The sequence below is a fragment of the Setaria viridis genome, chromosome 2 (genome assembly GCF_005286985.2).
Source record: "Setaria viridis chromosome 2, Setaria_viridis_v4.0, whole genome shotgun sequence".
NCBI classification, from domain to species: domain Eukaryota; kingdom Viridiplantae; phylum Streptophyta; class Magnoliopsida; order Poales; family Poaceae; genus Setaria; species Setaria viridis.
Window position 1 is genome coordinate 2,303,719 of NC_048264.2, and position 12,904 is coordinate 2,316,622.

The 12,904-nt window shown below is 43.7% G+C and overlaps 2 protein-coding genes across 3 annotated transcripts; one reads left to right on the forward strand and one right to left on the reverse strand.

Annotated features, from left to right (window-relative positions):
* Positions 1 to 1,906: 1,906 nt before the first annotated feature.
* On the forward strand, positions 1,907 to 3,052 carry LOC117842685 (EPIDERMAL PATTERNING FACTOR-like protein 2). 2 transcript variants are annotated; one of them, XM_034723184.2, is made up of 3 exons: positions 1,907 to 2,266; positions 2,372 to 2,412; positions 2,517 to 3,052. In XM_034723184.2, the coding sequence occupies exons 1-3, from the start codon at positions 2,194 to 2,196 to the stop codon at positions 2,799 to 2,801; spliced, it is 399 nt and encodes a 132-aa protein (XP_034579075.1). In that variant the 5' UTR covers positions 1,907 to 2,193; the 3' UTR covers positions 2,802 to 3,052. The 2 variants fall into 2 exon arrangements, with proteins under 2 accessions (XP_034579075.1, XP_034579074.1); XM_034723183.2 differs by having other exon boundaries at positions 1,921 to 2,285.
* Positions 3,053 to 6,723: 3,671 nt separating this feature from the next.
* LOC117842939 (uncharacterized) lies at positions 6,724 to 9,730 on the reverse strand. The gene is made up of 2 exons (XM_034723468.2): positions 9,492 to 9,730; positions 6,724 to 9,309 (listed from the first exon to the last, which is right to left on the reverse strand). The coding sequence occupies exon 2, from the start codon at positions 9,300 to 9,302 to the stop codon at positions 6,921 to 6,923; it is 2,382 nt and encodes a 793-aa protein (XP_034579359.1). The 5' UTR covers positions 9,303 to 9,309; positions 9,492 to 9,730; the 3' UTR covers positions 6,724 to 6,920.
* Between the last annotated feature and the right edge of the window lie 3,174 nt (positions 9,731 to 12,904).

The following is a 12,904-nucleotide window of genomic DNA, read 5'->3' on the forward strand; positions in this document are numbered from 1 at the left end:
ATGCAAATGTCTTCGGACAAAGGCATGTCTTTTTTCTTTTTGGAATAGAGGCATGTCTGATTCTGCAGTCCCCTCATGGGCCTGCAGCCTGCTGAAATGAAATGAACCCCTGAGGCCCTGACCAAGGGGAGGGAGAAAGCACGCATGTGCTGTGCTGCTCACTGCAGTACGTGCGTACCGTGTACAGACCTGCAGACGTGTAATGTAATAGGAGCTGAGTGAGCACGTACCGAGCAGCTGGGCCGCGCCGCTTGTCGGCTTTCCGGGGAGAATCCTCCTCACTCTAGTGCACTTCAACAATTCAATCACATGTACACTTCACAGGGTTTCAATCAAGTGCCGTTATCTCGTCGGTGTTGGCTGGTCGGCAAATGTTCGACTGTGATTTCCACGTTTATGCTCAGCAAAAGCTCTGGCTAGGCTTAATCACCGTCAACTATTAGTGCAAAAGAGATACTAATAACACATTGCCGTTGCCCACCTACTCAAAACCCTCAGTAATTTCTGCAAATCTGGCAATGTTAAGAACGAGGGTTTGGGGTTCCAACTACAGAGGATCCTAGAACATGGAAGGAGGACTCATTGAATAAAATTGACCTAGCTAGTGCTGGAAGGTGTTGGTGGAGAAAACAAAAAGGGGGTGCTAGTTGCCATTGGGGCAACACCAACCTGCAGACGGGTTATCATGGTGAAAGGAAAGCGGTTAAAATCTAGTGGCGAAGGTGCTAGGTACCATGGAAGAAGGGCAGGGACGAAGCTAGGATTGGAGGATTAGGGGGGGCAACCAAGTTAATCATGAACAAAACACTAGGATATAGAGTTAAAGCTTGACCGTGAGGAGGGGGGCATGGCCCCGCCAGTCCCCCTACTGGCTCAGTGTTGTCATAGGAGCAAGGGCGCATTGCTTGGGGCAACAGCAGTGTGGGTTCCGCGAGAGGAATTAAGATGAATAATGGAGGCAAAAATCCAGAGGAACTAAGAAAGGAGAACCATCAATTGGAATGTTGATGGACATCTAATGGTTCAGAATTAAAGTGTGAGAGAGGAGGTAAAATACCTATGTGTAATAGTTAAGTGACCTTTATTATTTAATATTACATGAAAAAACACTAAATTCATGCCTAGCTTGCAAAGGTACCACTACCTTTACCAGAGAAAAAAAGAATCAGGGTTAAAGGTTGATGCTTCTTTTTAACGCCACGTCCAAAAAAACGGGAAAGTTTTCTCATTAACTAGAGAAATATGCACCCAAATTTAATTTAAAGAGGATTAGACTAGAACACAGGTAGTTAGAATTTACCACATCTCCCACGATAATCGATAATCGTTAAGCTAGTCTCAACCCCTCAACTCAGCACGGATGCTCGTATTTTCTAGATTTACAACTGCGTCTATTATTTTAGTATGATTTTGTCAATCTCAAAACCTACTGGCTCTATCTCTTAAAGGTACTTATTATAGGCATATGGTTTTTTTTTAAAACAAATAGGTGTAGGGTTGAGTGGACGTGTGCTTTGAAAAAAAAAGAGAAAAAAGAAAAGCTAGGTTCACTTCCTTTTAATTTGAGCTGCTGTAGTTATATATATAAGCTGTTGCCATTAGAATCAGTCTACATGAATTTGCAGCTAACTAAGAAACTTTCGGATTCCACAGTGATAATTGGAGTTATGTTACCTACTTGTTCAGCTCATGGCTGCCTCCGTTAGTTCGAGTAAACACTTGAGCCACACTTGCACGCACTGGTTAAATGTTAATTACCCTGTGCTCCCTCATGCAGGCGCAGGCGGTCCCCCACGTACGGGCACGCACACGCGCGCATCCGGACACGCGCGAATGCAGTTGAGTAGGCTCACTCACTCACTCTCACTCACCCACTCACCAGTCAGGCGGCGGCAGTCACTGCACATGATTACTGTGAAACGCAGCGGTCACCTGGAAAGGCTCGCCAAAGCTTAGCCCACCACCCCCCATCTGATCTCGTCTCCTAGCTCTTCTCTCCCAATTGCAAATATCCTATCCTATTTAGCTCTCCCCCTCTTCTTCCTCCTCCCTCCCTCCTCAGCTAGCTCAGCCACCCAACCTATAATTCTGCATTAATCTCGTTCCCTAATCCACACTCACACTATCACCTGTCTCTAAGCAGCAAGAGCTTTACTCAAGCACACACAGAAGCTAGATGGTCCATTCCTTGCAATGCTGCAGCGCTCACACGCCCCTACGGCCTCTCTTCTTCTCCATCCTCCTCCTCCTCACCTCGTCCATGGAGGTAGCACACTCAGATGCCAGTAAGATTTTCCTTTCATCCACTGTTCTTGTGACATCATATTGCTTGGAAGCTTGATTCTTACCCAACTACCTTTTGCCATTGCAGGGAGGGTGCCGATGAGGCTACTAGAGATTGGCGCCAGCAAGGTAATCCCATCGACAAGCTGACGACATTGATTTCACATTACTTGATCATCTATGCCCGTGTCGCTTGCAAGAGTTTGCTGATTTTGGTTATGCATCCATGTCAGGGGCAAGAAGCCGCAGGGATGAGAGGCGAGATGACGAAAGGGAGGAGGGCTCTGATCGGATCGAGGCCGCCGAGGTGCGAGAGGGTGTGCATGTCCTGCGGCCACTGTGAGGCGGTGCAGGTGCCCATCGTGCCGCAGGATCACCATCATCTTCAGAAGAAGGCCGCCGCCACCACCAACGCCGCCATCAGCGCCGCCATGTTCACCTACAGGGTGGACGGCATCACCAACTACAAGCCGCTCAGCTGGAAATGCAGGTGTGGAGGCACCATCCTGGATCCATGAAGATGATGAAGAACAACACATCCCAAAGCATGATGCACACTACTCGCCGTTGCTGTGCAGAAAAATGTAAAAAACCACTTCTTTCTTCCCTCATGTTCATCCTCCTCTTCTCTTCTGGTTTCCTTTGGTTCATTCCCCAACAGCAATTGCTCCCTTAAATTTTGTTCCAGTGAGGTTGATGATGTGGGGAAGATTCAGATTATTTGGAGCTGCAAATCAAATCAAATCAATCAAATGAAATTTGTTGTATAGTTAATTGAGCACTTAATTAAGGTAAGCTTGCAGCAGGTTTTGTCAGTTTGGCATTGAATGCGCTCGATTTGGTCCTGAATCGGAGGTGGAGGCGATTAATCTTGTTGAGCGCATTGAAGTCACTGGTCTGCAGTCGTCTACACTGTGCGTGGGGACAGGGGCAAACAAACACCTGCTCTCTGCTCTTTTGCCTGTGCGAGGTAGCTCAGAGAAATCATGCGTCCATCTTTGGTAGCTGGTATGCGCCAGATTGTTAGGTGGCTGCCATTGCTACAGAGCAACCGCGTACAGCCTATTTCTGTTCAAGCAGTGTTAAAATCAAATATCCCTGATGGTAGTATTGTTATTGAAAGTTTTATAAGATAACAACACAAGCAATCTTTCGGCCTCTGCATTGTTGTCAGATGCACATAGCCATCCATGATCTTCAAATAAGTGATGTTTTCGAATACTTGTATTCAGCATATTTTTGTTTGACCATCAGTATCTCTCTGGATATTTCAAGCTAAACTTTTGAAAATGGTATATGGCTAGAAGATGCATCTTCAGCTTTGTTTTATTTTGAAGCAGTTGATAACTGAAAACCTGTTGTAATAAAAACAGTGTTGTGTACTCCTGTATAGGCCAAATACATTTTTTTTCTTTCCTAAAAATAAGATATGTCTTCAATAGCAGTACCAAAATATTAGGCATTTGCTTTACATTGAATTTTTAATGATATTGATCTATGATCAAAATAGTGTCTTCGTGGCTGCATGTCTGAAATGACAATTATTTTGAAGACTGAAGGGAGTTTGGTAATCTATTACTAATTGGAGGCTCCTTTTGAAGCCTCCAAGTGAAGCCACATAGGATTCCTAGGTGGGCACTCTAGAAAAAGAGAGAAATTCTAGAAATTCTCACAAAAAAGCAAAACATCCGACCATCAATCGATAGATTCAAATTATCATAGCCATTGGATCTATTATGTTTTAAAAAAAATTACCTACCTATGCCATTATGAAAATAGCCTAACATAACCCCCTAAATTTATATATAAATTACCTAGCCATTATATAAAATAAACTAAAGTAACCCCCTAATATTCATCAAAATTACCCACTTATGCCATTATAAACAATATTTAAAATAACCCCCTAATTTGCAACTGAATTGCCCTACCACACTTAAAGTAACCCCTTAAATTTGCACCTATATTACCCACACATGCCATTATTAAAAATAACATGAGGTAACTCTACATTTGAATCAAATAACCTTAATTAAAATATATAGCAATATATGATTCTAAATCGTCTATATCTTGCACTATTAGAATACAATATAATAATTAAGGTCCATACGCATGAGGTGTGTCACCATTTATAAGGATATAAAATGATGAGAATATAAATTTCTATGCTAAAATTATATCTCAAACTTAAGGTTCATTAAACAAATTCAAGCGCATACTTGCGATGCAAAGTGAAAAGTTAAAGATTATAAATGTGGATGAAAATATTATAGAGTAATTACTAACTAAAATCTATCACAATTGGATGAAGATATTAAATATATATCTACATAAGCATTGTGTTCGAATATTTAACAAATGAGAGCTAGTTTATGGTAAATGTTTTTAAGCTCTTATTTTTTTCCATTAGAGGCTCTGCATCAGTTCCCACGAGACAAGCTAGAAAAAAGAGACAAATTCTCATAAAAATTAAAAACATCAAACACCAATCCTGTAGACTCTAATAATCATAGACATTGATCTATTATATTTTCTAAAAAGTTATCCGCCACTATTATTGTGAAAATATTCAAAAATGAGCTCAAAACCTATATTTCAATTACCGAGCTCATCTATCATAAAAAATAAAGTAACCCCATAACCTTCAATTTACTAATACACATCATTATAAAACATAACTTAAAATGTCATTCTAAAATTTATCTATGTTATCCACGTATGTCGTTGTTAAAAATAACCTAAAGTAAACACCTAAATCTTAATCTAATTATCTTCATGTGCATCATACAGAAATGTCAAAAAGTAAATTAATATATGATTATAAATTACCTATTTATGTCATTGTTAATATAAAAATACTAATTTAAAGTATATACACATGATGAGTGCCACCATTTAGACCATTTATACATGTATGTGAGGAATCGATGAAAAATATTGATTTGTATGCTAAACATAATGTATGCAGGATTGGAGGTGTAATACAAAATGGAAAAAAATATGAATATGGATGAAAAAGTGCATTGAGTAATTATTAATTAAAAATCAATCACAACTGGACAAAGATAGGTACATATCTATATAAGTATTATGTTGAAGTATTGAAAAATAAGAGAGTAGTAGATAAACAATTTTGATTATTATCTAGGAGTTTGATTTCTAAATAATTTTTAAATACAATAGCTTCTAAAAATATTAGCCCGTGTGAGAGCACGGGTTGATGGACTAGTTATTTGAATTGAAATGTGGTAACAGTAACACTAAGTGAGACTGGAGTAGATTGCCGGCCAATGCCATGGGCCCAGCACGGGTTGAGGTGTGGGCGTGTGCACGGAGAAGCACATGTGCTTGGAGCCTGAATTGCTGATGGATTCCACACCGACACGGTGAGAGAACGCTCGCGTTAGCACTACTGAAAGTTTCTCCTTTTCTTTTTAGCTGAAAAGTAGATACCCAGAAAGAGAGAAAAGGATCGTGGTATACATGATTGGAGCTTTCTGCTGGGCGATGGACGGTGACGAGGCGGCCGGCCGGACCACTGGAAAAGGCTTGACCGGCGCCATGGACGGTAGCTCGGCCGGCAGATGCTGTTGGTCTGTGCCTGTCTCCATGCATGTGAGCATCATCAGCTAGCTAAGCTAGCATCTGGATGGTGTGTGTGTGGTGTGCTCTCACTCTCATGCCCCAGCTGGACGTACTCGTCCTCCCTGGCCATGGCTGCGGAGTTACTGTGCTCCCTGTCCCTGGCCATGCCTATGGCGCCGGCTGGACCGGCCCGGCCGATGGATGGATCCCGCCGGCGCCAACTGCAAGCAGGCGCGTCGCGTGCGACCACATCTGTAGGGCCGTGTCCTGATCATTGAAGGTTCGAAACAATTATTGTTACTTCCAAAACGATGCAGGACCAAAGCTTGATGCTCATTACTGGAGCTGGAGCTGGAAGACGGTGAGTGGTGGGCTCCGGCGAGTGGAGTGACGATGGCCGGCGGCGTGCAGCGCGGATGGGACTTGGAGGATTCGCCATTCATGGCACATAATCCACACGTGACACAGTGACAACCTCACAGGTTGATTTTTTTGGGCATAATATACTACCAGAGCAAAAAACATGCGACTGTCCTCTGTTTTCTGTTCTTCTTCTCATCGGCCCATGACAGCCCACTATCAATCACCCTGCAAGGAGCTAGAGGCTCACCAATGTACTCTGTGGGCCTAGTAATGAACTCAGTTGGGTCATTGTTCTATTTAACTCTCTTATTATTTTATCTTTTTCTGTCTTTATTATTATCATTCTTCCGCTGCCTTCATCTAGAGGCACTTTAATTTTCATCTTATATTCATCTTCATCATTTTCGTATGCACATTTCAGTTTCTAATCCAGCCTGAACTAGTCCGATGTGCTTCTCTTCTTCATCTAAACATAAAGAGCTGGGCATGAACAGGCCATACAAAAAGATTTATGTACAAATCAATTTGTAGTTCTCCTACAAATCTTTTTTTGCGTAGTGCCTAGAACAAGTTACACACACAAACACAACTACTGAGAATCCAAACACAAGGACATATACTACATCAAGAAGACCAATCGTGAAGCATTCTTGCTAACTTTGCTCACTAGCAGCCACAGATTATTATTATACAAAACCAGCTGTAGCAGCTCCGCCGGTTTCACCTGGCCTACTAACGATCCCAGCGTGAAACAGCAATGCCCAGAGGAGAGTAATCAACTCTCCACCACGGGCGATGGCCTTCTTATGCCCTTTCAGATTGTCCGATGGCGCCACGTATAGAATCATCTCTGCCCAAAAACCGGCCAGGATTGCCCATGCCGTTTCCTCCCCCTCAGCCAACTCCGCAAACTGCTTTCCGAGCCACACGCCATTCTTCAACACCAAATGGTTTGAACCTTCACTTAGCAATTTCACCAGATCCTGGTACTCAGCTTCGGGTGTCAGTGGCCGCCCTGCCATCGAGCGGCCGGCGATGACACGCACGGCATCCCTCTTGACATCCTCATACAGGCCCTTGCTCCATGCAACCTCGTCAGGAAGAAGATCCGGGGACCAGGTCATAAGGTACGCGCAGTACCGTGACAGGTGAGTGGCAGCAATCTTGTGTTGATTTGAAACCGGCGAAGAATAAGGGTGCCTCACCTCAAGGATGGATGTGGCGATGTGCCATGTAAGTATGATATCAGATGTACCCTTGCTGTTGCAGGCCCAAAGGAAGCTTTTGCCAACTTGGCTCCGGAGCAGAGATGTCTTGCCATTGCCTAGATGGAACCCATTGCTTCTGGCAGCGCTTTGTAGCACATCCATAATGCAAACCTTCACTGCTGCTGGCAACTTGACCTTTCTCTTCTCATCTGGCAAATGGAAGAGACGTCTAATGAGACCAAGCAGGGTTGTCCTTGAAGTTGGGGGAAGCACCAGTACTGAGCACATGCCTATTTTTTCATCCCAATGATTTATTATCTTCCATCTGCACTGCATCAGAAGGCTAACAATCCATTTCTGCATTCCCAATGGATGTTGCAAAGTGGCAGATTTTACACACTCGCATATGAGGGCTACTTTGGTCCAGTTGGAGCAGATGTAGGAAGACACCTCCCTCACCTCAGCGATTAGAACCAAAACAAGAAGGACAAATTCCGGTACCACATCAAAGTACAAGCTCCCAAATCTTTTATGCCGCCATTCGCTTACCGCCTGTAGTTTGTTGCACCAGAACTCACAATAGATTTGACTGCGGCCTTGCTTGTGCACCTGAGCTCCAAAGACAACAATGAAGTAACCTGCCACGATGCAGTAACCTATGCTCAAGAGTGAGATAAGGATGCTCAAGACAGGTAGCCAACACTTTGCGTAGGATACTGCGAGTGATGAATAGTAGTAATCATTAAGGAAGGAAAGCTCATCTGCAACAATCCTGAACACCCTGTCATGTTCACCATCCTTCAACAGCAAGTTCCAGTAAAATTTGAGCCCCCTAGAGCCAACATTAGTGAGATCATACCTCGCAAATCGACACCTCAGCAGCTTGAACAATGCAAAAGACAGGCATAAGTCTTTTGGTCTTGGCGTTGAAGTCGGAAGCATCTTGTCCAACTGCCAAACTGTGTCAAGGGTCACCAAGCCAATGCTGTCAATAGGCGGTGCCCATGAGTCGCTGAACACATGCCCCCAAGGTTGCTTCTCCACTTTCCTACTATCTTCTCCCATAACCAAGAGAGGAGGAGGAACTGAATCCTCACCTGCCACTGGTCCACCATACTGGCTTCTTTCTTGTTGTTGTAGCTGTTGCATGTACCCAAAAACAAGACTAGGATTGCGTCCAAGTGCAAAGGATTTCCGGGCCTTTTCGAAAGAATAGCATTTGAGCCAAATTTTGGCACATAAAAGAGCAAAGGGCGTGAACATAATCTTTGAACAGATGAGTGTGAGCGGTCCATGATTGTCATTAGGTGAAAACCGGAAGAGTCCATGAAAAAACCGATTTTTTGTGATGCTGACACTGAGGTAAAAGATCCAGATCCCCCTGAGAAGTAGCTCTGGAGGAGGCCGAAGTTTACTACCTTCTCTACTATCAATGGCGACCACAGAGGTCGTATTGATCGCCGCGATCTGAACAAGGAATGCCCATGTTATGATCATGCAGGGGTGGAATACCGAATCGCACAACGCCGACAAAGTCGTGGTGCTGTCCTTATGTAAATGGACATAATCATTGGAGTTGTCGCCGAGGGTGGAAACGACATAGGAGATGATGGGCAAGAACAGTGTGTTGGCTCCGAGGAAGATGAACCGGGTGAAACGGTGGTGGCGGTAGCGCCGGCCGTAGCCGCCTATCCCAACCATGACTCCGGTTATGGCAGCGCTCACGAGCAGCAGCGTGTTCCCCAACCATATCTGCCGTCCCATGGCGTCGTAGAAGGCTGCCACGGCAACGCTGGGGCAGCGCGTCTGCTCCTGCAATGCAGCATTGGAGCAGATCCTGGTAGGACTTGGTGGATCCATGCATGGCCTAGTTGTTTGCCAAATTACAAACTCGTTACAAGTAGTAGCAATTAAGTAAAAACTGATGAAAATTGGAATCTGGCTGGTGCAGCAAATTAATGAATCAACATTTAACATCAAATTCGATCGGTTGCGTACATATGAATTCGATTTAGATAGATAAAGTAAATTAATAGCCAAGGGAGTTACCGTAATGTGGTTGATTGAGCTGTGCATGGAATGGCCTCACCAATGTATAGCTCAAAGTCTTGTGCAGATCAGAGGCCATATGCACAAGTAATCATGCACCAATCTGCAGCGCATTGCAATTGCCCTTTGCCCACACGCATACCAGCTCAGGTTGGAGATGCGTGGGCTTCTTTATTCCTTGTCTGCACTTTGCCTGTGTATCTGTACAAAGAATCTAGCAGTCTTCTTTTCTTGATAATGTCGCGGTCTACTTTGACTGTTCGTACCAAGTAAGTACATGCTCTGTATCCTTCTTAATTATGTGTAGAAGATGATTGTCACGCCGGTTAATTTTATTCCAGTGTAGGCGCGGATGGCACATTACCACGGCCATCGATGCCATGCTCCTGTGCGTCGAGAAGGAGCATAGCGGCGCGGCGACACATGGCTGATCTGGTGAGGGCGATTTTTGCAGTTGGTTTCTGATACTTTTCCTACCGAAACTACCGAGAACGAATTCCTCGGTCTTGATACTTTTCCGGAACGGATCAGTTCCTAGTTTCAGATAATCAGAATTTTGAAGACCTGAGGAACCGAATGGTTCCATTTTGTCTCACAGGATGCCCTGCCGTAGCAACGGCAACAACTAAGAACCGTGGAAGATAAGTTTTTATCTTAGACAGATTCATACCTCTAATGCTATCTTATTATTATTAGCTTAAACTTCTTTTGTAGTAGCTATATTAATCATCATGAGATGTGTTAGAAGAAAAAAAGATAAATCCTAAAAGTTGTTTAAAAAATCAGAACATCTAGATACTAATTCGGGAGACTCCAATGATCATTAAGAATAATAACCATTTGATGTGTTATGTTTTTCTAAAAAGATAATTACCCACCTTACCCTTATTAAAAAATCTAAAATAACACACTCTATCTATATCTAAATTACTCACTCTCTATCGTTATGAGAAATAACATAAAATAACTCTCTAAGTTTCATCTAAATTACCAACCAATGCTATTATAAAACATAATCTAAAGTAATGTCTCTAAATCTGTGTCTAAATTACCTGCATCTTTATTATAAAAATATCATGAAGCTAATTTACCTATTTTTGTCATTATTATTATAAACATATGGCTAATTTATGTCACTACGTAAACCATGTGTGTAGAAAGCGATGAGAAAACTTTCGATTGCTTTAGGCCTCCTGGATTTATGCTTTGGAAGCTTGCGACTGCTTTAGATCTTTGAAGGACCATGACCATTAATATAACTCTGGTCCTGATTTATGCATCCACGCTTGATTTACCATAACGATCGATAAGCATCACCTAGCTAGTGACGTTGGGCCGGCCAAAAGTTCTCCGTGCGGTACGTGCTCCCTTTTCTTTTTCTTTATCAGTTCGGTGGTGGCTTTTGGCGCTGGTTAGTGTGCCAAAACTATCAATGGAAAATGTCCATACTTGTCGCAAAACATTGCAAGGGGAAGGCCACTATCCCAGGAAAAAGTCGAAGTAAACATCCAGCAGCGCTGGACCAAACTTTCCTTATTGTAGACGTCAAGCACCTCATCAAAGTACTCACCGTGCGTGAGGAGGCTTGCTTGTGATGCAGTACAGTTCCGACTTCACGGCAGAATAGCGCAACAGCTCAAACAAACAGCAAACTTACCATGCAGCTTCCGAAAAGCCAGAAGCTCAGAAAAGCTGAGTTTATATGGGAAGCTGAAAAGCTTTTCATAGTTTTTTAAATCCAGAAAGTTAAACACATCTACTAAAAGTTAGTATTAGCTTTTCAGAACCAAAAAGCCAGCAGCAGCTTTTCAAAAAAAAACTCAAAAACTGCAGGTCAAACAAACAAGCCCTGGATAGGCTTGAAACGTAGTATCATATTCAAACTTTGCAAGATACAGTTGTCCAATAAGTATCATTATTGAAAACAAGTGACATCTCAAATGGACTCCAAGGTCTAAAAAAAGAATCCAATATGTTATATATCCAAAAACAAGTACATGCAAAAACCACAAAGGAGGACGGATAGTCCGATATTATATCAAGAATACCAGCCACAAAGAATGCTTGAAGAACTGTTCACGCTGCTATGGTAGCAGTAGCAGACCCCCATTAAACCCCAGCAGAAGCAGCAGCAGCGCCATCGGCTTCATCCGGCCTGCTAAAGATTCCAGCATGGAAGAGCAATGTCCATAGGAGCGTGATCAACTCGCCGCCCCGGGCAATGGCATCCGAGTGTCCTTTCAGATTATCCGATGGCGCGACGTACAGGATCATCTCCGACCAGGAGCCAGCCAGCAACTTCCATGTCTCCTTTACGCCTTCCGCCAACTCCGCTAGTTGCTTTCCGAGCTTGACACCATTCTTGAGCACCTCATGCTTCGAGCCTTCACCCAGCAATTCCACCAGCTTCTGTCATTCGGCTTCCGGCGTCGATGAAGACCCCACCGCAACACGACCGGCTAGGACCCGATCGGCGTCCTTCTTGACGGCCTCGTACAAGTCCTTGCTCCATGCGTCGTCATCAGGGAGCAGCTCAGGCAACCATGTCATCAGGTAGGCACAATACCGTGATAGGTGAGTCAGTGATCTTATGGTCAGAATCAAGATTCGATGGAGAACCTTGCTTGCGACCTGCTTGTTGATACGGGTACCACACCTCGAAGATGCATGTGGCGATGTGCCATACAAGTATGGTATCAGATGTACCTTTGCCGTTGCAGGCCCAGAGGAGGCTTTCGCCAGCTTGGCTCTGGCGCGGAGACGATGTGCCATGGCTTAGGCCTCCATTATTTCTGCTGCTTCTCAGTGCACGGATGATGCAAACCTTCACAGCCTCTGGTACTTTGACCTGCTTCTTCCTTTCTTGAAAGTGAAGGAGACTCATAAGAGGAACAAACGGAGTTGTTCTTGGGCGAAGCACCAGGACAGAGCACTGGCCAATTTTTCCGTCCCAGTGCTTCATCAGTTTGCACCTGCATCTTAACATAATTCCAACCCATTTCCGCATCCAAAAAGAATGCTGCCAAGTTGTACGGTTTACAAAGCGAGACAGAAGAGGGCTACTTTGGTCCAGTTAGAGCACAGGGTAGGAAGCTAAATCCCTCACCTCAGAGATCATGACCAACGCAATAAGCAAACATGCTGCCAACACATCAATGAGCGGAAATCCAAAAAAAATTGTAACCTTCAGCGCTCCTCAGGTGTGTGTCGCTGCACCAGTACAAACAGTACATCTGACCAATAAAGTAACCATATGTGTCTTTCGTATAAAGAGCCCACTCTAGGATAACTGATACAGTTACCATGCAGTAAGATATGCTTGAGAGTGAGATAGAGATACTTAAGATTGGCAGCCACCTCTTTGAAAAGGAGATTGGGAGGGATGAGTAGTAGTAATCATCAAGGAAAGAAAG